This window comes from Oncorhynchus keta, chromosome 23 (genome assembly GCF_023373465.1).
Source record: "Oncorhynchus keta strain PuntledgeMale-10-30-2019 chromosome 23, Oket_V2, whole genome shotgun sequence".
Taxonomy (NCBI): Eukaryota; Metazoa; Chordata; class Actinopteri; order Salmoniformes; family Salmonidae; genus Oncorhynchus; species Oncorhynchus keta.
In genome coordinates, this window is record NC_068443.1 from 44,895,521 (window position 1) to 44,919,403 (window position 23,883).

At 44.5% G+C, this 23,883-nt stretch overlaps 1 protein-coding gene across 5 annotated transcripts in view; it reads right to left on the reverse strand.

The window, feature by feature from the left end:
* slc39a6 (solute carrier family 39 member 6) overlaps positions 1 to 17,619 on the reverse strand; it is a 40,902-nt gene extending 23,283 nt beyond the window's left edge. The window contains exons 1-2 of one of the 5 annotated variants that reach the window (XM_035800628.2): positions 17,580 to 17,619; positions 2,392 to 2,599 (exon numbers count right to left, since the gene is read on the reverse strand). In XM_035800628.2, the coding sequence (XP_035656521.1) occupies positions 2,392 to 2,599; positions 17,580 to 17,604 (233 nt within the window). In that variant the 5' untranslated portion in view covers positions 17,605 to 17,619. The other 4 variants (XM_035800630.2, XM_035800629.2, XM_035800632.2 and 1 more) reach the window with 4 other exon arrangements.
* Positions 17,620 to 23,883: the final 6,264 nt, after the last annotated feature.

A 23,883-nucleotide genomic window follows, 5' to 3' on the forward strand; every position in this document is an offset into this window, starting at 1 on the left:
GAGAAAGGTTTGAGCAAAGTTTTTTATTTTTAACAACTGCAAACTTCAAGGGAGTTGACCTTTAAACAGGTCAACATTCACAAGGCCGCAGGGCCAGACAGACTACCAGGAAGCATACTCAGAGAATGCACTGACAAGCTTGGCAGGGGTCTCCACTGAATTTTTCAACCCCTCCCTGACCCAGTCTGTAATACCTACATGTTTCAAGCAGATCACCACAGTTCCTGTTCCCAAGAACTGAACTACAGGTCTCCTCAGATCCACCCGTACCCAAAAAACTGAAACGTGAGCCGGATCCAGAATTCTAAATAACGTCACAGTTCTGGGTCAGATCTGATTATAAACAGGTTTTGGTGTGTGTCATTTTAACTGAGTGGTCCGGAAGGGCCAGTACAGATCCACAACGAGACTGCTGCAGTAGAGAGAGAGAGAGAAATTGCACAATGTATGCTGCTGTTCTGGCTTTCCACAAGAGTAAAGCGTGGCGCGTGTACATTTACATTTAAGTCATTTAGCAGACTGTTGTTGTAGTTGTTGTTGTTGTTGTTGTTGTTGCTGGAAATCACACAAGCCATCAAAGAGGCAACAGGCTACAGTCAGAGCCTCCGTGTGGCGAAAGTTAGGCCTAAATCAATGGAAGATGGAACTAAAATGACATCATTAAAAGGAGAAGGATAGGCTACAAGGACCAAGAGCCAACAGGTAGACTGCTTGCTACTTAAAATTCTGAATGGAGTGGTTATTATTTGTAACTGTAGGATAAGAAAGTGCATGCACTGAAGCCTGAATTAGCCTAGCTAGCTTCTCCTAGTTTAATGCAGTCAAGACAGGTACTACGTAATCATAGTTTATGTTAAATAACAGTAGACTAATAGCTGCCACGGCTATAGAGCAAGTCGGGTTGGTTGGTTGAAGTCTCTCTTCTCACCCTTCCTGCGTCACAGTACGGCCCCTCTCCCTCCTCTCATTCTGTATCAGCTCCGGTTAATGAAGTAGCTTAAAAAAAATATATACTGTATATATTTTCTGCTGCTTCCCTCACTTGGATTGGACCGGGTCTGGATCCGACCAGGTCTATACAGAACAGGTATAGTTGTCCTCGGGCACATTCGGAACCAGTCATATTTATATATATTTATTTTGGAAGACCTCTAGACTGAACACCTCCCTTTGCAAGTGGATTCTGGACTTCCTGACGTCCAGGCAGTGAAGGTAGGCAACTGCCATGCTAACCCCTCAACATGGTTGGTGGGTTGGGTGCTTAGTCCCCTCCTGTACTCCCTGTTCACCCACAACTGCGTCGGCAGGCACGACTCCAACGCCGTCATTAAGTTTGCTGATGACCCGACGGTGGTAGGCCTGGACACCCCGAAAACGACGAGACAGCCTAAAGCGAGGTCGTCAGAGACCGGTCAGTGTAGTACCAGGACGACGACCTCTACCTCAACGTCAGCAAGACAAAGGAGCTGATTGTGGACTGCAGGAAACGGAGGGCCGAGCATGAGGGGTCATGAGGGGTCATGAGGGGTCAAGAGGGGTCAAGAGGGGTCAAGAGCGTCAATTTCCTCTGTATCCACATCACTAAGGATCATAGTACACACACACACACAAACACTGTCGTGAAGAGGGCCCCTTCCGGACACTGACAAGTTTTATCATGGGCCCTCAAATCCTCAAAATAACTCTACATCTGCACCATTGACAGCATCTTGACTGGCTGCATCACCTCTTGGTACGCCAACTGTTTCGCATCCAACGCCAAGGCGCTACAGAAGGTAGTGTGTACAGCCCAGTACGTCACTGGGGTTGGGCTCCCTGCCATCTAGGACCTCTATACCAGGCAGTGTCAGAGGAAGGCTGCAGCCACCCAAGTCATAGACTGTTCTCTCTGCTACCGCACGGCATGCGGTACCGATACACCAAGTCTGGAACCAACAGGGTCCTTAACAGCTTCCACCCCCAAGCCATTAAGACGGCTAAATAGTTATCTAAATACGGACTACCTGCCAGTTTTGAACTGACTTTGACTCATCACATAGATCATAAACAGTAGTGGATCTTGTTGCCTAGTCACTTAATTACTAGTTATGTGTACACATCTACCTCAATTACTTCGTACCACTGCACAGCGACTCTGCATGTACCCTGCGTATATAGTCAAGTAATCGTTAGTGATGGTGTATTTCTTACTTTTCTATTTTCTCTCTGCATTGTTGGGAAGGGCCAGTAAGTAAGCATTTCACAGTTCGTAAACAACCGCTGTAGACTAAACATGTTTAGAATAAAAATTGGACTTGAGGTCATGACTTACCTGGACTACCTATTGAGATGTGCCTTAAGTCAGGTGTTAAAGGTGAAAAAGGAGACTGGAGCTCCACTTGAAGGATTTACCTGTCGAAGAGAGCTTCCAGGTGCTGCCGCTGGGTCTGTTCTGCCATCTGGGTGTCGATAGTGGACAGAAACTCACTGCCACTTTTACCAGTCTCCCCAGTGACACGAGTGCACTCTGGACCAGTGTCCCCAGTAGAGCAGGGCCAACACATAGCAAGACCCAGCACTGCCAGGGCAGCTGCTGCCCACCTCCTCGTTGCCATTCCCTCTAAAAGTGAATCAAATGGAACACGGTCATAGGTTAGTTGATTGCTCAAACAGTCTTGCAAATGCAAGCCGTTTCGGTAGCCGTGACCGATACCATGTGCACACTGTCGTGCCGACCCAAATTATGCAGGCTCAAATAAACTCAGCAAAAAAAAGAAACGTCCTCTCACTGTCAACTGTGTTTATTTTCAAACTTAAATAAATGTAAATATTTGTATGAACATAAGATTCAACAAAAGTTCCACAGATTAGTGACTAACAGAAATGGAATAATGTGTCCCTGAACGGGGGGTCAAAATCAAAAGTAGCAGTCAGTATCTGGTGTGGCCACCAGCTGCATTAAGTACTGCAGTGCATCTCCTCCGCATGGACGGCACCAGATTTGCCAGTTCTTGCTGTGAGATGTTACCCCACTCTTCCACCAAGGCACCTGCAAGTTCCCGGACATTTCTGGGAGTTGAGTTCCGGCCATGGCAGAACACTTGACATTCCTGTCTTGCAGGAAATCACAAACAGAATGAGCAGTATGGCTGGTGGAATTGTCATGCTGGAGGGTCATGTCAGGATGAGCCTGCAGGAAGGGTACCACGAGGGAGGAGGATGTCTTCCCTGTAACGCACAGCATTGAGATTGCCTGCAATGACAACTGCGACTTGTTAGTGAAGAGCACTTTTTGCCAGTCCTGTCTGGTCCAGCGAGTTGTGCCCATAGGTGACGTTGTTGCCGGTGATGTCCGGTGAGGACCTGCCTTACGACAGGCCTACAAGCCCTCAGTCCAGCCTCGCTCAGCCTATTGCTGACAGTCTGAGCACTGATGGAGGGATTGTGCATTCCTGGTGTAACTCGGGCAGTTGTTGTTGCCATCCTGTACCTGTCCCGCAAAGTGTGATGTTCAGATGTACCGATGTGTTAGAGTGGTCTACCACGGAGAGGACGATCAATTGTCCATCCTGTTTCCCTGTAGCGCTGTCTTAGGCTTCTCACAGTATGTACATTGCAATGTATTGCCCTGGCCACATCTGCAGTCCTCATGCCTCCTTGCAGCATGCCCAGCATGTTCACACACATGAGCAGGGACCCTGGGGATCTTTCTTTTGGTGATTTTCAGAGTCAGTAGAAAGGCCTCTTTAGTGTCCTAACTTTTCATAACTGTGACCTTAATTGCCTACCATCTGTAAGCTGTTGGTGTCTTAACGACCGTTCCACAGGTGCGTGTTCATTAATTGTTTATAGTTCATTGAACAAGCATGGGAAAGTGTTTAAAATCCTTTACAGTAAAGATCTGTGAAGTTATTTGGATTTTTACTAATTATCTTTGAAAGACAGAGTCCTGAAAAAGGGACGTTTCTTTTTTTGCTGAGTTCTTCCTTTTCAGCAGGGTTAATAGAGAAACTATGGTGGATGCATAACCAGGCTTGCCGGCCATCTCAAAACAGCTTGATTTGGCCGTGTTCAGTACGGCTTAGTAGTGTGAAAAGGATATGATACAGGAGACTATTGAGACTTTGTATTCAAAAGCCCACACAATAAATCTTAGTGTTTGTGTTAAGTGAATGAGTGAGTGTGTGTAGACACCCGAGCTGAGCCATAAAGCAAACGGAGCATTTACCACCCCACTATCAGATTAGGGGTGGGGCAATTTATGCCCCAACTTTTTATCTGAAATTCCCATCACCCACTGCTTAACTATGCATTTTTGCAGATAGAAAAAGCTAATGCTGTTAATATTTATCTTTAGAAATTAGCATGGCATTTACTTAGCCAATTAATATAATGCAGCTTTGTATTTTACAGCCCATCTCCAAAGCGAACGGTTTAGACCATCTGGAAACATATGCAGCTGCCCGACCAATGCGACAACAGCTGCCCGACCAATGCGACAACAGCTGCCCGACCAATGCGACAACAGCTGCCCGACCAATGCGACAACAGCTGCCCGACCAATGCGACAACAGCTGCCCGACCAATGCGACAATATTCAGTTCACAAATATGGATTGCTGTCCTGTAAGAAATTACCCTAAAAATGACAAATATAAAAAAAGGAAAGCTATTTCTTATGGTCTAAATCAAATCTATAGGATTGAAAACACCAATCAGTAGTTGGATGTGTTGTGTGTCCACTCTGCTAGGCTATACCACTCCAGTAACTCCATTTTCTACAGCGAATGGAAACAATGACCTGGCAACTAATAGAAACCAATAACTTTAGTAGAATAGTAGAAAACCAATAGCTTTTGCTCATGATGAAAATAAATTGTGTGGTCATCCTCACAAGTCAACCCAGTCCTTCTCGAAAGCAATTCAATGTGTCCTTCCATACACTATACCCCTCAGACCTTTGGGGTAGCAGGTAGCCTAGTGGTTAGAGCATTGGGCCAGTAACCCAAAGGTTGCTGAATCCAATCCCCGAGCTGACAAGGTAAAAATGTGTTGTTCTGCCCCCTGAACAAGGCAGTTAACCCACTGTTCCCCTGAACAAGGCAGTTAACCCACTGTTCCCCTGAACAAGGCAGTTAACCCACTGTTCCCCTGAACAAGGCAGTTCCCCTGAACAAGGCCCCACTGTTCCCCAAGGCAGTTAACCCCACTGAACAAGGCAGTTAACCCCACTAACCCCACTGTTCCCCTGAACAAGGCAGTTAACCCCCCACTGTTCCCAAGGTAACCCCACTGTTCCCTGAACAAGGCAGCTCCCATTTCCCCTGTAACCCACTGTTCCGCGGTAATTGTAATTTGTTCATAACTGACTGGCCTAGTTAAAGATTACATTAAGAAAATTAAATAAACTCTGGACCTCAAAGCCAGTTCCACTGCTTATTTTTCCTTCTTCAGTTTTCCCCCTCAGGGACTGATTAAGACCTGGGACACGAGGTGTGTGCAACTATTTAATCAGGTAGCACAGAAAACCAGCAGACTCTGGATCTCATAGGTTAAGAGTTGAATACTCCTGACCACATTTACAGTCGCACCAATATCCCGTTATTATTCGGAGTACTCTGTTTAAGAGTTGACTTATATAAACATATCCTGTTTACAATAGCCCCAAAATGTTTGTATCCCGGTTATGAGACACCCGGATAAGAAACCTGGCTTATATTAGACGGGATACTGTGGCATGTAAACATCTTATCCAGTTTACTGTTGTTTTTGTCTCGGCAGGCTCAGTTTCACAGATCGTGGGTGATGTTTTCATCTGATTGTCAAACAAATCCCTTCAAAAAGTAGGCTACCGCAGTTCGATCCAGCATAATTTTATTATTTATTTTTGCTGATACTCCATACTGGACAGTATAGCCTACTTTCACCCCTAATTTGGCAATGTTTCTGCAAATCATTTCCGACATTTGGTAGGCCATTTGTTTGTCAAGTATAGTTGGATCGATGCAGCTTCTCTTTTGTCATAACTTGTTGCCCCAGAAGACTAAATAAAGTAGGACTCACGAGAATAATGTCTTAAGGTGTTTTTATATATAGTGCTCTTTAAAAATAACTGATCTCAGTCCTCTTTAAAAAGAACTAAATAACTCAGGTTTCTTTGTATTCACACTGCCCTTGCCATTGAATGAGGAGTCAAAATGAGGTGTCAACTTTTGCCAGTTTACCTCACCTATTTTGTGGAGTTCTCTTCGCATTCACAATGTTTAGAAAGGAACCAAGGTCTTTTTTCCCAACATGCACACTGGCTTTATACAAAGTGCAGGACAAGCCAGGTGGTATCAGATAACTATTCACATTTTGGAAGCTAATAGATTTAATTTAGTTATGATACATAATGGTAATCAGAAGATACTATTAACATGTACATTTGATTGGTAACAGAATAAATGCCAAATAAATAATGCTGTAATTAAAAATTTTTTAAAAATCTACACCCACGGTAGGCTACTGCCCCTTTAAGAGCTAGAATAGATTTTGTACCCTATGGTGCGATTTTCACAAAATATATTGGTCTTGGCCATAGTGGAGTTTGGAGTGTGACTGAGGTTGTGGACAGGTGTCTTTTATACTGATATCAAGTTCAAACAGGTGCCATTAATACAGGTAACGAGTGGAGGACAGAGGTGCCTCTTAAAGAAGAAAAGTTACAGGTCTGCGAGAGCCAGAAATCTTGCTTGTTTGTAGGTGACCAAATACTTATTTTCCACCATAATTTGCAAATAAATTCATTTAAAAAAATCCTACAATGTGATTTTCTGGATTTTTTCCCCTCATTTTGTCTGTCATAGTTGAAGTGTACCTATGATGAAAATTACAGGCCTCTCATCTTTTTAAGTGGGAGAACTTGCACAATTGGTGGCTGACTAAATACTTTTTTGCCCCACTGTACATCTTAAACGAAATGGGCCTCAAGATCTCATCACGGTATTTCTGTGCATTCAAATTGACGTCGATAAAATGCAATTGTGTTTGTTGTCAGAAGCTTATGCCTGTTAAAAAAAAATCAGCTTCTTGACATGCCACACCTTTCAGGTGGATGGATTATCTCAGGAAAGGAGAACTGCTCAAACATGGATATAAATACATTTGTGCACACTGGAAAGATTGGTCCTGTGCTAAATGGTATCAGTTTGACCAGTTGAGTAAACGAAAAGCTGAGAAAATTATGAAACACGTTTCTGATAAAACTTCAGTACTTCAGCATAACAGTGTCAGAGACCACACATTACAAGCGCATTTCGTATTTTCTCAAGAGATGCTGAAATAAATATTTCTCCACTCCTGTTAGAGACAAAATTAACATCAGTTGTATAATTTTACTGCAAGAAATGCATTATTCTGCAGAAGTTAATATTATATTGTGCAACATGTGAGATGTTCTAGGCCTTACAGTCAGTGTCCAGATTTCACTTACTATTCCACTTGATTCCATATGAGGAATATTCAGTTTATTCGTGGCTACAGGGATACTTGTGAGCGGGATATCAAAGATGGGTGTAAAACAGCTTATCCCAATTAAGACCATAAGCGGGATATGAGCTACTATTCGGAATGCAGTGCACGTGGTCATTGTGTTTTTGGAACTTTGATCATTTAAGACCATAACACTGAAACCATTTCAACTGCTGCTGCCTAATGGTTTGCTTGTTCACTGGGATTAGTCTAACTAATCCAGACCTCTATTGACCAGAATAAACCAGAGGCAGGACAAAGATTACAGTGCCTTCAGAAAGTATTCAGACCCCTTGACTTTTTCCACATTACAGGCTTATTCTAAAAGGGATTAAATACAACACACACAATAGCCTATGACAAACTGAAAACAGGTTTAGTTGGCAAATGTTTAAATCATTTTTGAAACAATTTTACACATGATCCTTTCCTATGACACTTGAAATTGATCTCAGGTGCATCCTGTTTCCATCCTTGAGACGTTTCTACGACTTAATTGGAGTCCACCTGTGGTATATTAAATTAATTGGTGGTTGCCATAGTTTGTTATAGTCCCGTACCCCTTCAAACATTCACCCTCCAGCTGCGTACCCCTTCTCTCTCTAGCACCAGAGTCAGCACACTGTCAAAATGTTGTTTTGCCAGCATTGTAAGCCTGCCACACAAACATGAGAACGAGTGTGAGTTTGTCACTTCCCACGAGCCGGGTTGTGACAAAGAGCTCTTATAGGACCAGGGCACAAAAAAAAAAAAAAAAAAAAAAAAAAAAAAATGTTGCTGCTCTTTATTTAGCCATCTTACATATGAACACTTATGAAAAGGGTGTGCTTGAAAGGATGCACACAACACTGCAATGTTGGGTTGTATTGGAGAGAGTCTCAATCTTAATAAATAATTTCACACAGTTTGTGCCTGTATTTAACCTGTCTCCTCCACCTCATCTAGACCAGTGGCTCCCAAACTTTTTATAGAGTTTGAGAGTCTGTCTTAAATCATTTCCCACACACAGTCTGTGCCTGTATTTAGTTTTCGTGCCAGTGAGGGCCGAGAATCCACTCTTACATAGGTACGTGGTTGCAAAGTGCATCAGTGTCTTAACAACACGATTTACCAAGGCAGGATACTCTGAGCGCAGCCCAATCCAGAAATCTGGCAGTGGCTTCTGATTAAATTAAATTTTCACAGAACCGCTTGTTGCAATTTCGATGAGGCTCTCTTGTTCAGATATCGTTAAGTGGACTAGAGGCAGGGAATGAAAGGGATTACAAATCCAGTTGTTTGTGTCATCCGTTATGGGAAAGTACCTGCGTAATTGCGCACCCAACTCACTCAGGTGCTTCGCTATATCACATTTGACATTGTCCTTAAGCTTGAGTTCATTTGCACACAAAAGTATCATACAATGCTAGAAAGACCTGTGTGTTGTCCTTGTTAATGCAGACAGAGAAGAGCTCCAACTTCTTAATATAGCCTCAATTTTGTCCCGCACGTTGAATATAGTTGCAGTGAGTCCCTGTAATCCTAGATTCAGCTCATTCAGGCGAGAGAAAAAAAACGTCACCCAGATAGGCCAGTCGTGTGAGAAACTAGTCATCATGCAAGCTGTCAAACAAGTGAAAATTACAGTCAGTAAAGAAAACTTTAAGCTAGTCTCTCAAGTAAAAAAAAACGTGTCCATACTTTGCCCCTTGATAACACTTTTACAACATACAGAAGTGTGAGGTGGTTACATGGTCACTGCCCAGATCATTGCATAGTGCAGAAAATACATGAGTTCAGGCCCTTGCTTTAACAAAGTTAACCATTTTCACTGTAGTGTCCAAAACATATTTTTTTTGTAATGACTTGGTGCTGCCTATCTTGGCCAGGGCGCTCTTGAAAAAGAGATTTTAATCTCAATGAGCCCTTCCTGGTTAAATAAAAAAATAAATTTTAAAAACGACCGTATGCACAAGACAATGCAGGACTGGCTTCAGGGCAAGTCTGAATGTCCTTGAGTAGCCCAACCAGAGCCTATGCCACTTTGTTTACATACTCATCTCATATGTATATACTGTACTTGATACCATCTACTGTATCTTGCCTATGCTGCCCTGAACCATCACTCATTCATATATCCTTATGTACATATTATTTATCCCCTTACACTGTGTATAAGACAGTAGTTTTGGATTTGTTAGTTAGATTACTTGTTGGTTATTACTGCATTGTCGGAACTAGAAGCACAAGCATTTCTCTACACTCGCATTAACATCTGCTAACCATGTGTATGTGACAAATAAAATTTGATTTGATGATTTGGATTTGATTTCCTTGAGTAGCCCAACCAGAGCCTGGACTTGAACACAATCTAACATCCCTGGGGAGAGCTGAAAAATAGCTGTGCTGCAACCCTTCTCATCAAACCTGACAGAGATTGAGAAGATCTGCAGAGAAGAGTGGGAGAAACTCCCCAAATACAGGTGTGCCAAGCTTGTAGCGACATACCCAAGAAGACTCGGGGCTGTAATCTCTGCCAAAGGTGCTTCAACAAAGTACTGAGTAAAGGGTCTGAATAATTGTGTAAATGTGATATCAGTTTTAGTTTTTTTTGCAAACCAGTTTTTACTTTGTCATTATGGGGTTGTGTGTAGAGTCAAGTTTTATTTAATCCATGTTAGCATAAGGCTGTAACGTAACAAAATGCAGAAAAAGTTGTCTGAGTACTTTCCGAATACACTGTACATACATAATTACTGTATTGTAATAATTCATAGTTACACTGTAATAACATGTAACTGGTGTTAAATATAGTCTGTAATTACAGGGGTGTAACAACGAATGCTTGGTACCATGCTAGTTACAAATGTTAAAGTTTCCGATAGCATCCTAAAGCAATATTTTTCTCAGCCTGCACCAACCACGTGATAAGTGTTATCCAATTGAAAACCGACCACCTCATTGACACAACTCTGCAATACAGATCTGGAGTCTGATGCCTGAGCCCAAATTGCTTTAAAATGGTTAAATATTTAATGCTGCATTTGACAATGGGCCAAATACTTTAACCATCAATTAAACAGACACATGAATAGTTAAAATTGTGAGATAGGCTTATAATTTGGCAAGCACGAAGGACTATTAAAGCTTGGTTGAATAAGGGTTTATAAATAGTCATAAGACAAAACTCCATCATGTAACCTTAGAAGGGTTTCACAGGTGATGAACATTCTCACTTTTGGATGGGATGCATTGGTGCAATTATTTACTTATAACAGGAAATAAGGCATTATGTCAAGATCTGCCCAACACTCAAAATAACTGAGGTCATGCAGCAGTGCGCAAATAACTGGGTTGAGAAGGTCAGTGTGTGCAAATCCAGGCATGAAAGATTGCCTTGACTAGCTAGCTAGGTACCTTAAAGATGGCAAATATTCTATGGTCCCTACCCGCTAGCTTGGCTCGATGGTCTTATCTTCCATTAACCTTTTCTCAGGGTATCCGTACATCAAGGGTATTACATGAATCTGGAATGTAACAAAACGTGGAAAAGGTCAAGGGGTCTAAATACTTTCCCAATGCACTGTAAGTCTAAGAAGTCAAACTGAATTACTCTCATAGAGGACCGACTTGACTTGTGAGGATGACCACACAACTTAGTTTCATCAAGAGCAAAAGCTATTGGTTTTCTACCCAAAGTTGCAAAGACAATTGTCATAAATAAACACCAGCAAAATAGATAAAAGGGTGTGACAGGAACAGCTGCAAAACCTGGTACTTTCACACTTATTTATGGGGAAAATATAGGTGTTAAACAAGAGGGGAAAAAACAATCAAATTTACTGAGAATACATTACATGGAACGAATAAACAATACACCAAGCTTTATACTATGTGTCAAACAGAACTGATACTGTATACTGGCTGTTGGAGTGGGCAAGATTTGGTTGGAGAGGTCCCCACCTCGCAGGCAAAACATTTTTGTCCCCCCTTCTTGACGGCAGAGATAACATTGTACATTTTAAAGTTAATTTTCTGCAATTCTACACATTTGGCCAAGATTTATACCATGTTAATACGATCTGAGTGAGTGTGACAAATAAAGTTTTTTTTATTTTTAAATGGGGTCCCCTGAAGGTCACGGCGTTGAACACATGCCCTGCGTGGCCTGTTGGTATTTGGCCATGCTTATTACAAGTTTAGATAGATGGGCGAAACTAACTTACCAATCTAAAAATTGGTAGCGGACATGGTTAATTGAGATGACTGACATGAGAGGAAAGACTGCCGATGCACAACCAAATTTCGAAATGACACTGTGCATTCTACTATTCAAACTGAACAGCAAATTGAGACTCTGAAGGACTGGGGACACTAAGCGACCGCTTACGTCTGGCTCCGGCCCTGCGGCTGTGGCCAGTCTGTGGGTGGCTTTTGGCAATTTCTCATGTCTTACTCATTGTTAGGATGACCTTTTGTCCAAATAGGATGTTAGGTACTATATTTATTGAACTTTAGAAATACATTTTAAAAAATGCCAATTTGATGCAATCAATTAGATATAATTTGTTCTGTGAGAAATGTATATCAACTAAACAATGTTGCAGGAATGCTAACCCTATCAGTTTCAAACTACAGAAACGATTTCAGAATAATCTAATAATAAGGTGTTGAAATCCTCTTTCTTGCGCCAAGGTGAATCAGGTGTGCTTAGTTCAGACTTAGCTAGCTACAACAAGCCATTAACAAAGATTTCATCTGTGCTATTAGCCAATTATCTAGCTGGCTAACTAGCATGAAGTGATGTAATGCCATTTCAAAACAACAGGAAAGCAAGGCAATGTTTTCCCCCAGAAATGATGCAACTGCTCTTTATACTTCTACTGGTCAATTTAAGATAGGACTCCGGTACACAGGCGAAAGGCAGGGGCGCTCCAGTAAACTAGGTGATGAACATAATGTTGGACGCAAACTAACAAAAACAACTATATAAGAAGGGGTGGGGGCGGCAATGGTGTCCTTCGCCCCCGCCTGTCGGGCACCGCTTTATTGCGGGTCATGACTGCGAGGACACGTGTTCACCGCAGGCTGGAGCGAAAGAAACGGTGTGCTAGCTAGTTAGGATTCCGGTACACAGCAGGTGAGATGGGTAGTTAGGACACTGGTAGACAGTGTCCTTTTCCCCCGCCTGTCGGGCACCGCTTTATTGCGGGTCATGACTGCGAGAACACGTGTTCACCGCAGGCTGGAGCGAAAGAAACGGTGTGCTAGCCAGTTAGGATTCCGGTACACAGCAGGTGAGATGGGTAGTTAGGACACTGGTAGACAGTGTCCTTTTCCCCCGCCTGTCGGGCACTGCTTTCCAGCAGTTCTGTTAAAGTCGAGAGCAAGTGTTCGGCAGGTGTAAGCAAAGGACACTGTGCTGGGACTCCGTTACACAGCAGGTGTAAGCAAAGGACACTGTGCTGGGACTCCGCTTAACAGCAGGTGTAAGCAAAGGACACTGTGCTGGGACTCCGCTTAACAGCAGGTGTAAGCAAAGGACACTGTGCTGGGACTCCGTTTAACAGCAGGTGTAAGCAAAGGACACTGTGCTGGGACTCCGCTTAACAGCAGGTGTAAGCAAAGGACACTGTGCTGGGACTCCGCTTAACAGCAGGTGTAAGCAAAGGACACTGTGCTGGGACTCCGCTTAACAGCAGGTGTAAGCAAAGGACACTGTGCCGGGACTCCGTTACACAGCAGGTGTAAGCAAAGGACACTGTGCTGGGACTCCGCTTAACAGCAGGTGTAAGCAAAGGACACTGTGCTGGGACTCCGCTTAACAGCAGGTGTAAGCAAAGGACACTGTGCTGGGACTCCGTTTAACAGCAGGTGTAAGCAAAGGACACTGTGCTGGGACTCCGTTACACAGCAGGTGTAAGCAAAGGACACTGTGCTGGGACTCCGTTTAACAGCAGGTGTAAGCAAAGGACACTGTGCTGGGACTCCGCTTAACAGCAGGTGTAAGCAAAGGACACTGTGCCGGGACTCCGTTACACAGCAGGTGTAAACAAAGGACACTGTGCCGGGACTCCGTTACACAGCAGGTGTAAACAAAGGACACTGTGCTGGGACTCCGCTTAACAGCAGGTGTAAGCAAAGGACACTGTGCCGGGACTCCGCTTAACAGCAGGTGTAAGCAAAGGACACTGTGCTGGGACTCCGCTTAACAGCAGGTGTAAGCAAAGGACACTGTGCTGGGACTCCGTTTAACAGCAGGTGTAAGCAAAGGACACTGTGCTGGGACTCCGCTTAACAGCAGGTGTAAGCAAAGGACACTGTGCCGGGACTCCGTTACACAGCAGGTGTAAACAAAGGACACTGTGCTGGGACTCCGCTACACAGCAGGTGTAAGCAAAGGACACTGTGCCGGGACTCCGTTACACAGCAGGTGTAAGCAAAGGACACTGTGCTGGGACTCCGCTTAACAGCAGGTGTAAGCAAAGGACACTGTGCCGGGACTCCGTTTAACAGCAGGTGTAAGCAAAGGACACTGTGCTGGGACTCCGCTTAACAGCAGGTGTAAGCAAAGGACACTGTGCTGGGACTCCGCTTAACAGCAGGTGTAAGCAAAGGACACTGTGCTGGGACTCCGTTTAACAGCAGGTGTAAGCAAAGGACACTGTGCTGGGACTCCGTTTAACAGCAGGTGGGAGAGACACCGGTAGTTCATGTCCTTCCGTGCCTGGCATGCTGGACGGGGGGGGTGTTCCTGCAGATGCAGGAATGAAAACAAGCAAGAAGGCCACGAATTGCAGGCCACAATCACACACCATTGTATCTTTATGGTCAATATTGCTATCCGGGATCGCTGCTTTTACGTCCCAACACATTTCCAAGTTGACATTTAAAAATCGTTTCGTCACAAAGAAATCGGATTGAACAAAACGAGGACAAAACGCATCATCATTTACCGTGTTTGGTCAAAAATGGGGCCAGTATATATCTGAGAATAACTCATCGGGTAAATACGAACGTCGACAGATCCACACTCCTAGTTCGTGTTTGCATACCCACGACAAAAAAAAAATCACTTATAACAACAAACAAAAAAGGCCAACATGCAAGTACCCAGACTCATAGCTAGAGATTTCTTTCTCCTTTCTCAACAGATGCGGCGTTTCGAAGGAACATATGGTGGTTGCTTGCGGGCCTTGCCAGGGCCTAGTCCGGGTGTAGATGATAGGCAATCAAGCGCGAATTAAAAACGATACAATTGTGTTTTGTAACGACACACACAGGAATCTCGGAGACGAAATACACCGAGTTTACTATCAAAATAGAGCGCCGTGAGCTGAATTTATGCACTCTGCACTAGCAAAATCTACGGTGCCGTGTGCAGAGAAAACGTCAAGCAGCATAGACCGGAAACTAAACAAACCCATTGAACAAAAACGCAAGGCGGGCGACATACTCCGCCGCTTAATACATTGTGTTAAAATCTAGCTAAACAATAGCACAAGGCATCTCCTACCTGGAAACCGTAGCGCTTGTAGGATACACGTTTCTTCCAAACCTTCCTTCGAATGAAGTGTGTGTTGGTACAGAATAGTGCTGACTAAAGTATTTATCTCGGCAGGAGAGACGTCTGGTGGTCAAAATGTGCAATAGGGTGCATACCAGTATTAGGTGCATTACCGCCACCTACCGGGAAGGAGTGTGGTGAGACTGATGCTGATCTAGATTCTGCGCTCTCGTCTACATGACTGGGAGAAGGAAGTTGTTGATAAATGGATTACAGTGTGTTCTGGGCGGATTTTGAGCAAATTGGATAAAGGTGAAGCTTATTCCCAGGGACGTAATCATTCTTCTGAGCGTTTGCCTTTGATGTCAGATCTAATTCTATTGGTCACATACACATGGTTCGCAGATGTTAATGCGAGTGTAGTGAAATGCTTGTTCATAAGTTTGACAGTGAAGGAGGATGTGATCTGTTTCTGCTCCTGGACAGTTAGGACATGAACCCGTGTGCAACTGCAGCCCTCAATGTGGGGCGTTCCTGCATGTGGGCATCTGCCTCCCACCCAAGCATCCCATTGGTTCCTTCATGAACACCCCCACTCGAGCATCCCATTGGTTCCTGCCCCCTCCACACCTACTGAAGTCCTCTTTGCTAGCTAGCGGTAGACGGTATCCTTCGATCCCGCCTGTCCTCACCGTCATTAACAAAACACACAGGAAAGCAGTGCCCGACTGGCGGGGATGAAGGAATTTGTCTATCGGTCGCCTCCGCGTGCTAGCTAGCTTGCTAGTTAGCGTCGCCACCCCACATCCCGCCTGCTGTATACCGGAGAAAACCAAGCCTGACGGGCAGGGGCGAAGGACACTGTCTACTGGTCGTCCCCACCTCCTGCTAGCACAACAGGAGGGAGGCTGGGGCGACACCAAGTACTAGCTAGCTTGATAGTTAGCGACACAGAGTGCTTGCTAGACAGCACACGCTCCGGGCTGCTGGGTACCGGAGTCCTCCTTAGGACGAGCTGGTTAAACTAGCACCAAGTGTCCTTCGCTCATAGTACAGCACAGGTAGTTTTTGATGAGTTTGAGCTTGGAGAAGGTGCACTCTCCACTTGCCACTGTCACAGTGGAGTGTGAGAAGAACTCTCAGGGCAACAAAGGCATTGGGGTACAAGGAGGTCATTTGGTGTCTTGGTATGTACTCCAGTGCATTGAGTGGTTTTGCCTCACTCTCCAGTCTCCTGCTCAAGGCTTTGAGCTCATCACACAGCTCTTTTGCATCGATGTCCCGGGAATCCCTGTTCTTAAGGGCCCTCTCCAGTGTTGCACAGTCCCTGGTAAGCGCTGCAGTGTCCATGTCCTTGATAGTGGGGATGTTGTACAGGATACTGAAACCACTGCTCTGCTCCTCAACCTGTGTGAAGCGTTCATTGGTGGATTGGGTAGAGTGTCAGTCAGAGGCTCATCCTCTCCGTCGCAGCCAAACAGACTTCTCTTCTTCCTGGGATGAACCGTGAGCTACGCTGGGAAACAGGGTTCAATCCACGTCTCCTCTGACAACTCTTTTACGCTTGCTAATGTGCCTGCGAAAGCTGCATCTGAGCGATAGTCTTGGAAGAACTCTTACTGGCTATGTTAACTTGAGAACAAGATGCCATACCAAACGACCACTGCACACATGAAGCCAAAGTTATTAATCTGCAACTTTGTTTTAACACCACAGTTGCCTGTGAGCTTGGTGTCAGTGGAAAGAGACAATAGGACATCATAAATCTCCCCCGAGTTGTTAAAGGAGAATTTTACCCTGGGGGAATCTGGGATTCCCTGCTCGCTGAATGATACACCCTATGACAGCTTCCGGTGTATTGATGACGGAGGGGGGCGAGATCTATGAATAAATGTAGTCCTGCTTTGTGGCATTTCGTGAAGGCTCTATGTTATATTGCTCGCACTATAAGTTTTTGTGGGTGTAGATATGGTTGTCCTTGTTCGATAGAGTCATTGGACGTCTTTCAGCAATGTTCCCATTGGCGGATTCAACTGACCAATGGCTCATCAACACAAATTTGACGATGGAGCATCTCTCAACTACATGGTGACATTTAACCATACATGCTTTAACCGGAATAAAGCGCAAAGGACTCGAAACAAAAAGTTGGGTTTAGCTAATAACACCAAGAGGGCAGATGACAAACATGGTGCCTAGCTAATTAAATACATTTTTCTGCAAGCCACCTAGCTAGATAGTTAACTTAAGTTTATCTACTGAAACCGATACTGTGTATTGCTGGCTAACATACTACTATGTTACAGTGGGGGGAATCAAATTATTTTTCTGTTTGCTAACTTAGCTGGCTAGCTAATCAACTACAGGTAGCCATATCTATGACTAAAAATAGAAGAGGTTTTACAATCTGAGATATGTTGTATCTTGATTGTAAAACCTGTTCTGTTTTTAGTCATAGATATGACTAGCTACTAAACAGTAAGCTACAACATTACAACCAGCTACCTAAAGCTAGGTTTACCAGCAAACCATAGCACATGACTGGAGTTAGCCTGGCGCCTGCTACAGTGGCAAGAAAAAGTATGTGAACCCTTTGGAATTACCTTGATTTCTGCATAAATTGGTCATCACATTGGATCTGATCTTCCTTTAAACTGATAACACACAAATTATTGTATTTTTCTTGTCTATATTGTCTACATCATTTAAACATTGGAAAAGGTATGTGAACCCCCCCAAGGCTAATGACCTCTCCAAAAGCTAATTGGAATCAGGAGTCAGCTAACCTGGAGTCCAATCAATGAGACGAGATTGGAGATGTTGATTAGAGCTGCCTTTCCCTATAAAAAAACACTCACAAAATGTGAGTTTGCTATTCACAAGAAGCATTGCCTGATGTGAACCATGCCTCGAACTAAAGAGATCTCAGAAGACCTAAGATTAAGAAATGTTGACTTGCATAAAGCTGGAAAGGGTTACAAAATTATCTCTAAAATTGTAAGACAAATTGTCTTTAAATGGAGAAAGTTCAGCACTCTTGCTACTCTCCCTAGGAGTGGCCATCCTGCAAAAATGACTGCAAGAGCACAGCACAGCATGCTCAATAAGGTTAAGAAGAATCCTGAAGTGTCAGCTAAAGACTTACAGAAATCTCTGGAACATGCTAACATCTCTGTTGACGAGTCTATGATACATAAAACACTAAACAAGAATGGTGTTCATGGGAGGACACCACCGAAGAAGCCACTGCTATCCAAAAAAAACATTGCTGCACGTCTGAAGTTTGCAAACGTGCACCTGGATGTTCCACAGCGCTACTTGAAAAATATTCTGTGGACAGAAGAAACTACAGTTGAGTTGTTTGGAAGGAACACACAACACTATGTGTGGAGAATAAAAGGCAAAGCACACCAACATCAAGACCTCATCCCGACTGTAAAGTCTGGTGGAGGGAGCATCATGGTTTGTGGCTGCTTTGCTGTCTCAGGGCCTGGACAACTTGCCTACATTGACGAAAAAATTAATTCCCAAGTTTATCAAGACATTTTGCGGGAGAATGGTTATCAAATTAAATCAAATGTTATTTGTCACATGCGCCAAATACAACAGGTAGACCTTACAGTGAAATGCTTACTTACAAGCCCTTAGACAACAATGCAGTTTTAAGAAAAGAGATAAGAATAACAAATAATTAAAGTGCAGCAGTAAATTACCATAGCGGGGCTATAATTATAATTATTATAATAATTTTGTTTCTGGTGTCCTTTGACAGCTCTTTGGTCTTGGCCATAGTGGAGTTTGGAGTGTGACTGTTTGAGGTTGTGGACAGGTGTCTTTTATACTGATAACAAGTTCAAACAGGTGCCATTAATACAGGTAATGAGTGGAGGACAGAGGAGCCTCTTAAAGAAGAAGTTACAGGTCTGTGAGAGCCAGAAATCTTGCTTGTTTGTAGGTGACCAAAATACTTATTTTCCACCATAATTTGCAAATAAATTCATTAAAAATCCTACAATGTGATTTTCTGGATTTTTTTTCTTCTCATTTTGTCTGTTCATAGTTGAAGTGTACCTATGATGACAATTACAGGCCTCTCACATCTTTTTAAGTGGGAGAACTTGCACAATTGGTGGCTGACTAAATACTTTTTTGCCCCACTGTAGATACGTTTACTAGCAAACTGTGAGGTGAAACAATAATACAACAATTTACTGTTGTAAATCTCTGAAACTTAAGTTTTACTATAAAAAAATATTTGCCTCAGCATGCATGATATACATGGCTGTAGGCAGATACTGTTGTATGTGGTCACTATGCAACGGTTGAGCGTTATGCCATATATCTTTCTATTAGGCTAGATATTGTTGTAAATGTAATCTCTGTGCCTGTGCACACATATGCATGTTCAACTAGTCTACCCTAATGTTGTTGTTATGTTGGCACAGTTCAACTAAAAGTTCAAACTGTTTAATAGAGTATCATTTATTTTAGTTTTCCGTCTTATAGACTGTACCGTGTGATGCATGTTGCAGAACTGTATCCCGTGAACTGTATCTCTCTCTCTCTCTCTCTCTCTCTGTCTCTCTCTCTCTCTCTCTCTCTCTCTCTCTCTCTCTCTCTATCTCTCTCTCTCTCTCTGTATCTCTCTCTCTGTATCTCTGTATCTCTCTCTCTCTCTCTCTCTCTCTCTCTCTCTCTCTCTCCCTCTGTCTCTCCCTCTGTCTCTCTCTCTGTATCTCTCTCTGTATCTCTGTATCTCTCTCTCTCTCTCTCTCTCTCTCTCTCTCTCTCTCTCTCTCTCTCTCTCTCTCTCTCTCTCTCTCTCTCTCTCTCTCTCTCTCTGTCTCTCCCTCTGTCTCTCCCTCTCTCTCTCTCTCTCTCTCTCTCTCTCTCTCTCTCTCTCTCTCTCTCTCTCTCTCTCTCTCTCTCTCTCTCTCTCCTCTGTCTCTCTCTCTCTCTCTCTCTCCCTCTGTCTCTCTCTCTCTCCCTCTGTCTGTCTCTGTCTCTCTCTCTCTCTCCCTCTGTCTCTCCTCTCTGTATCTCTCTCTGTATCTCTCTCTCTGTATCTCTCTCTCTGTATCTCTCTCTCTCTCTCAGGATTAGACATTATGCTGAATTTCAAGCAGATGACTCATGAGGAATCATCATGACAATACTCCACAGCTTTACAAGTATTCCTGGAACTTACTGTATGTTTCTTTGGAATGGCAATTTCATCATGGCCACCTCTCCCATCATCTTCTGATCGCCAGTTATTTTAGCTACCGATTGTTACACCAGGTAACGTGATTTAACCAAAGATTTTTGGTATACATTACTGGGAGGTACAGGAGAGGTACTGTTTGGTGTAGCACAGAGGATCCATGACCAACCTTAGTGATGACGTCTTTGTCATTGATTCAGGGGAAACAGGAGTCTCCTATAAGATCAGTGTCCAGTTGCAGGGGGTCAGTTTAAATTTAGAAAATGCTCCATAGTTCTCCAACAATATGTATCTATTTCAAGTCTTCCCACTCATTGATCGAGACAGGTCTCTGTCATCATTTTTTATTATTATTTTTTTAACTAGGCAAGTCAGAACGAATTCTTATTTACAATGACGGCATACACTGGCCAAACCCGGACGACGCTGGGCCAATTGCGCGCCGCCCTATGGGACTCCTAATCACAGCCGATTGTGATACAGCCTGAACTCGAACCAGGGTGTCTATAGTGACGCCTCATGCACTGAGATGCAGTGCCTTAGACCGCTGCGCCATCACGGCATGTAGCACTTTGTGGTGGACACCCCTCTGTCTTGATCAATGAGAGAAGACTTGAAATAGACAAGATGTCTGCAAAAATCTTGGTTAAATAACATTATCTGGTGTAACAATCTGTAGCTGCTGTTCTCTCTACACCCGAGACACACTCGGACACACTGAACTGTACTATGTTACTTCTACCATATAACATTCTTATTGAATACTCAGTTATCTTGAGTTAGTATTAAATAGTGTACACTCCCATGTATTTTAGATTTTGACAAATAAACAAACATTCTTTGGACATCTGAATGTCTAGTATCTGTTTGATGCTACAGAACCCAGTACAGCTTATATACATTGCATTTGGAAAGTTTTCAGACCCCTTGACTTTCTCCACATTTTGTTACGGTAAATCCTTATTCTAAAATGGATTCAATTATTTCCCCCCCTCGTCAATATACACACAATACCCCATAATGACACAGCAAAAAAAAGGTTCAGAAATTGGAACATATTTATCAGATTTAATTAAGTATTCAGACCTTTTTCTCAGTACTTTGTTGAAGCACCTTTAACACCAGTTACAGCCGTGATTCTTCTTGGGTATTCCACTACAAGCTTGGCACACCTGTATTTGGGGAGGTTCTCCCATTCTTCTCTGCAGATCCTCTCAAGCTCTGTCAGGCTGGATGGGGAGCATCGCTGCAAAGCTATTTTCAGGTCTCTCCAGAGATGTTTGATCGGATTCAAGTCCAAGCGCTGGGCCACTCAAGGAGATTCAGAGACATGTCCCAAAGCCACTTCTATGTTGTCTTGGCTGTGTACTTCGCGTTGTTGTTCTGTTGGAAGGTGAACCTTCACCCCAGTCTGAGTTCCTGAGCGCTCTGGAGCAGGTTTTCATCAAGGATCTCTTTGTACTTTGCTCCATTCATCTTTCCCTCGATCCTGACTAGTCTCCCAGTCCCTGCCACTGAAAAACATCCCCAAAGCATGATGTTGTCACCACCATGCTTCACATTAGGGATGATGCCGGGTTTCCTCCAGATGTGACGCTTGGCATTCAGGCAAAAGAGTTCAATCTTGGTTTCGTCAGACCAGAGAATCTTGTTTCTCATGAACAGGGCTCCGGGCAGCCGAGCGGAAATGGAGGAAAACTTGCCTCCCTGCGGACCTGGCATCCTTTCACTCCCTCCTCTCTACATTTTCCTCCTCTGTCTCTGCTGCTAAAGCCACTTTCTACCACTCTAAATTCCAAGCATCTGCCTCTAACCCTAGGAAGCTCTTTGCCACCTTCTCCTCCCTCCTGAATCCTCCTCCCCCCCCCTCCTCCCTCTCTGCAGATGACTTCGTCAACCATTTTGAAAAGAAGGTCGACGACATCCGATCCTCGTTTGCTAAGTCAAACGACACCGCTGGTTCTGCTCACACTGCCCTACCCTGTGCTCTGACCTCTTTCTCCCCTCTCTCTCCAGATGAAATCTTGCGTCTTGTGACGGCCGGCCGCCCAACAACCTGCCCGCTTGACCCTATCCCCTCCTCTCTTCTCCAGACCATTTCCGGAGACCTTCTCCCTTACCTCACCTCGCTCATCAACTCATCCCTGACCGCTGGCTACGTCCCTTCCGTCTTCAAGAGAGCGAGAGTTGCACCCCTTCTGAAAAAACCTACACTCGATCCCTCCGATGTCAACAACTACAGACCAGTATCCCTTCTTTCTTTTCTCTCCAAAACTCTTGAACGTGCCGTCCTTGGCCAGCTCTACCGCTATCTCTCTCAGAATGACCTTCTTGATCCAAATCAGTCAGGTTTCAAGACTAGTCATTCAACTGAGACTGCTCTTCTCTGCATCACGGAGGCGCTCCGCACTGCTAAAGCTAACTCTCTCTCCTCTGCTCTCACCCTTCTAGACCTATCGGCTGCCTTTGATACTGTGAACCATCAGATCCTCCTCTCCACCCTCTCCGAGTTGGGCATCTCCGGCGCGGCCCACGCTTGGATTGCGTCCTACCTGACAGGTCGCTCCTACCAGGTGGCGTGGTGTGAATCTGTCTCCTCACCACGCGCTCTCACCACTGGTGTCCCCCAGGGCTCTGTTCTAGGCCCACTCCTATTCTCGCTATACACCAAGTCACTTGGCTCTGTCATAACCTCACATGGTCTCTCCTATCATTGCTATGCAGACTACACACAATTCATCTTCTCCTTTCCCCCTTCTGATGACCAGGTGGCGAATCGTATCTCTGCATGTCTGGCAGACATATCAGTGTGGATGACGGATCACCACCTCAAGCTGAACCTCGGCAAGACGGAGCTGCTCTTCCTCCCGGGGAAGGACTGCCCGTTCCATGATCTCGCCATCACGGTTGACAACTCCATTGTGTCCTCCTCCCAGAGCGCTAAGAACCTTGGCGTGATCCTGGACAACACCCTGTCGTTCTCAACTAACATCAAGGCGGTGGCCCGTTCCTGTAGGTTCATGCTCTACAACATCCGCAGAGTACGACCCTGCCTCACACAGGAAGCGGCGCAGGTCCTAATCCAGGCACTTGTCATCTCCCGTCTGGATTACTGCAACTCGCTGTTGGCTGGGCTCCCTGCCTGTGCCATTAAACCCCTACAACTCACCCAGAACGCCGCAGCCCGTCTGGTGTTCAACCTTCCCAAGTTCTCTCACGTCACCCCGCTCCTCCGCTCTCTCCACTGGCTTCCAGTTGAAGCTCGCATCCGCTACAAGACCATGGTGCTTGCCTACGGAGCTGTGAGGGGAACAGCACCTCAGTACCTCCAGGCTCTGATCAGGCCCTACACCCAAACAAGGGCACTGCGTTCATCCACCTCTGGCCTGCTCGCCTCCCTACCACTGAGGAAGTACAGTTCCCGCTCAGCCCAGTCAAAACTGTTCACTGCTCTGGCCCCCAATGGTGGAACAAACTCCCTCACGACACCAGGACAGCGGAGTCAATAACCACCTTCCGGAGACACCTGAAACCCCACCTCTTTAAGGAATACCTAGGATAGGATAAGTAATCCTTCTCACCCCCCTAAAAGATTTAGATGCACTATTGTAAAGTGGCTGTTCCACTGGATGTCATAAGGTGAATGCACCAATTTGTAAGTCGCTCTGGATAAGAGCGTCTGCTAAATGACTTAAATGTAAATG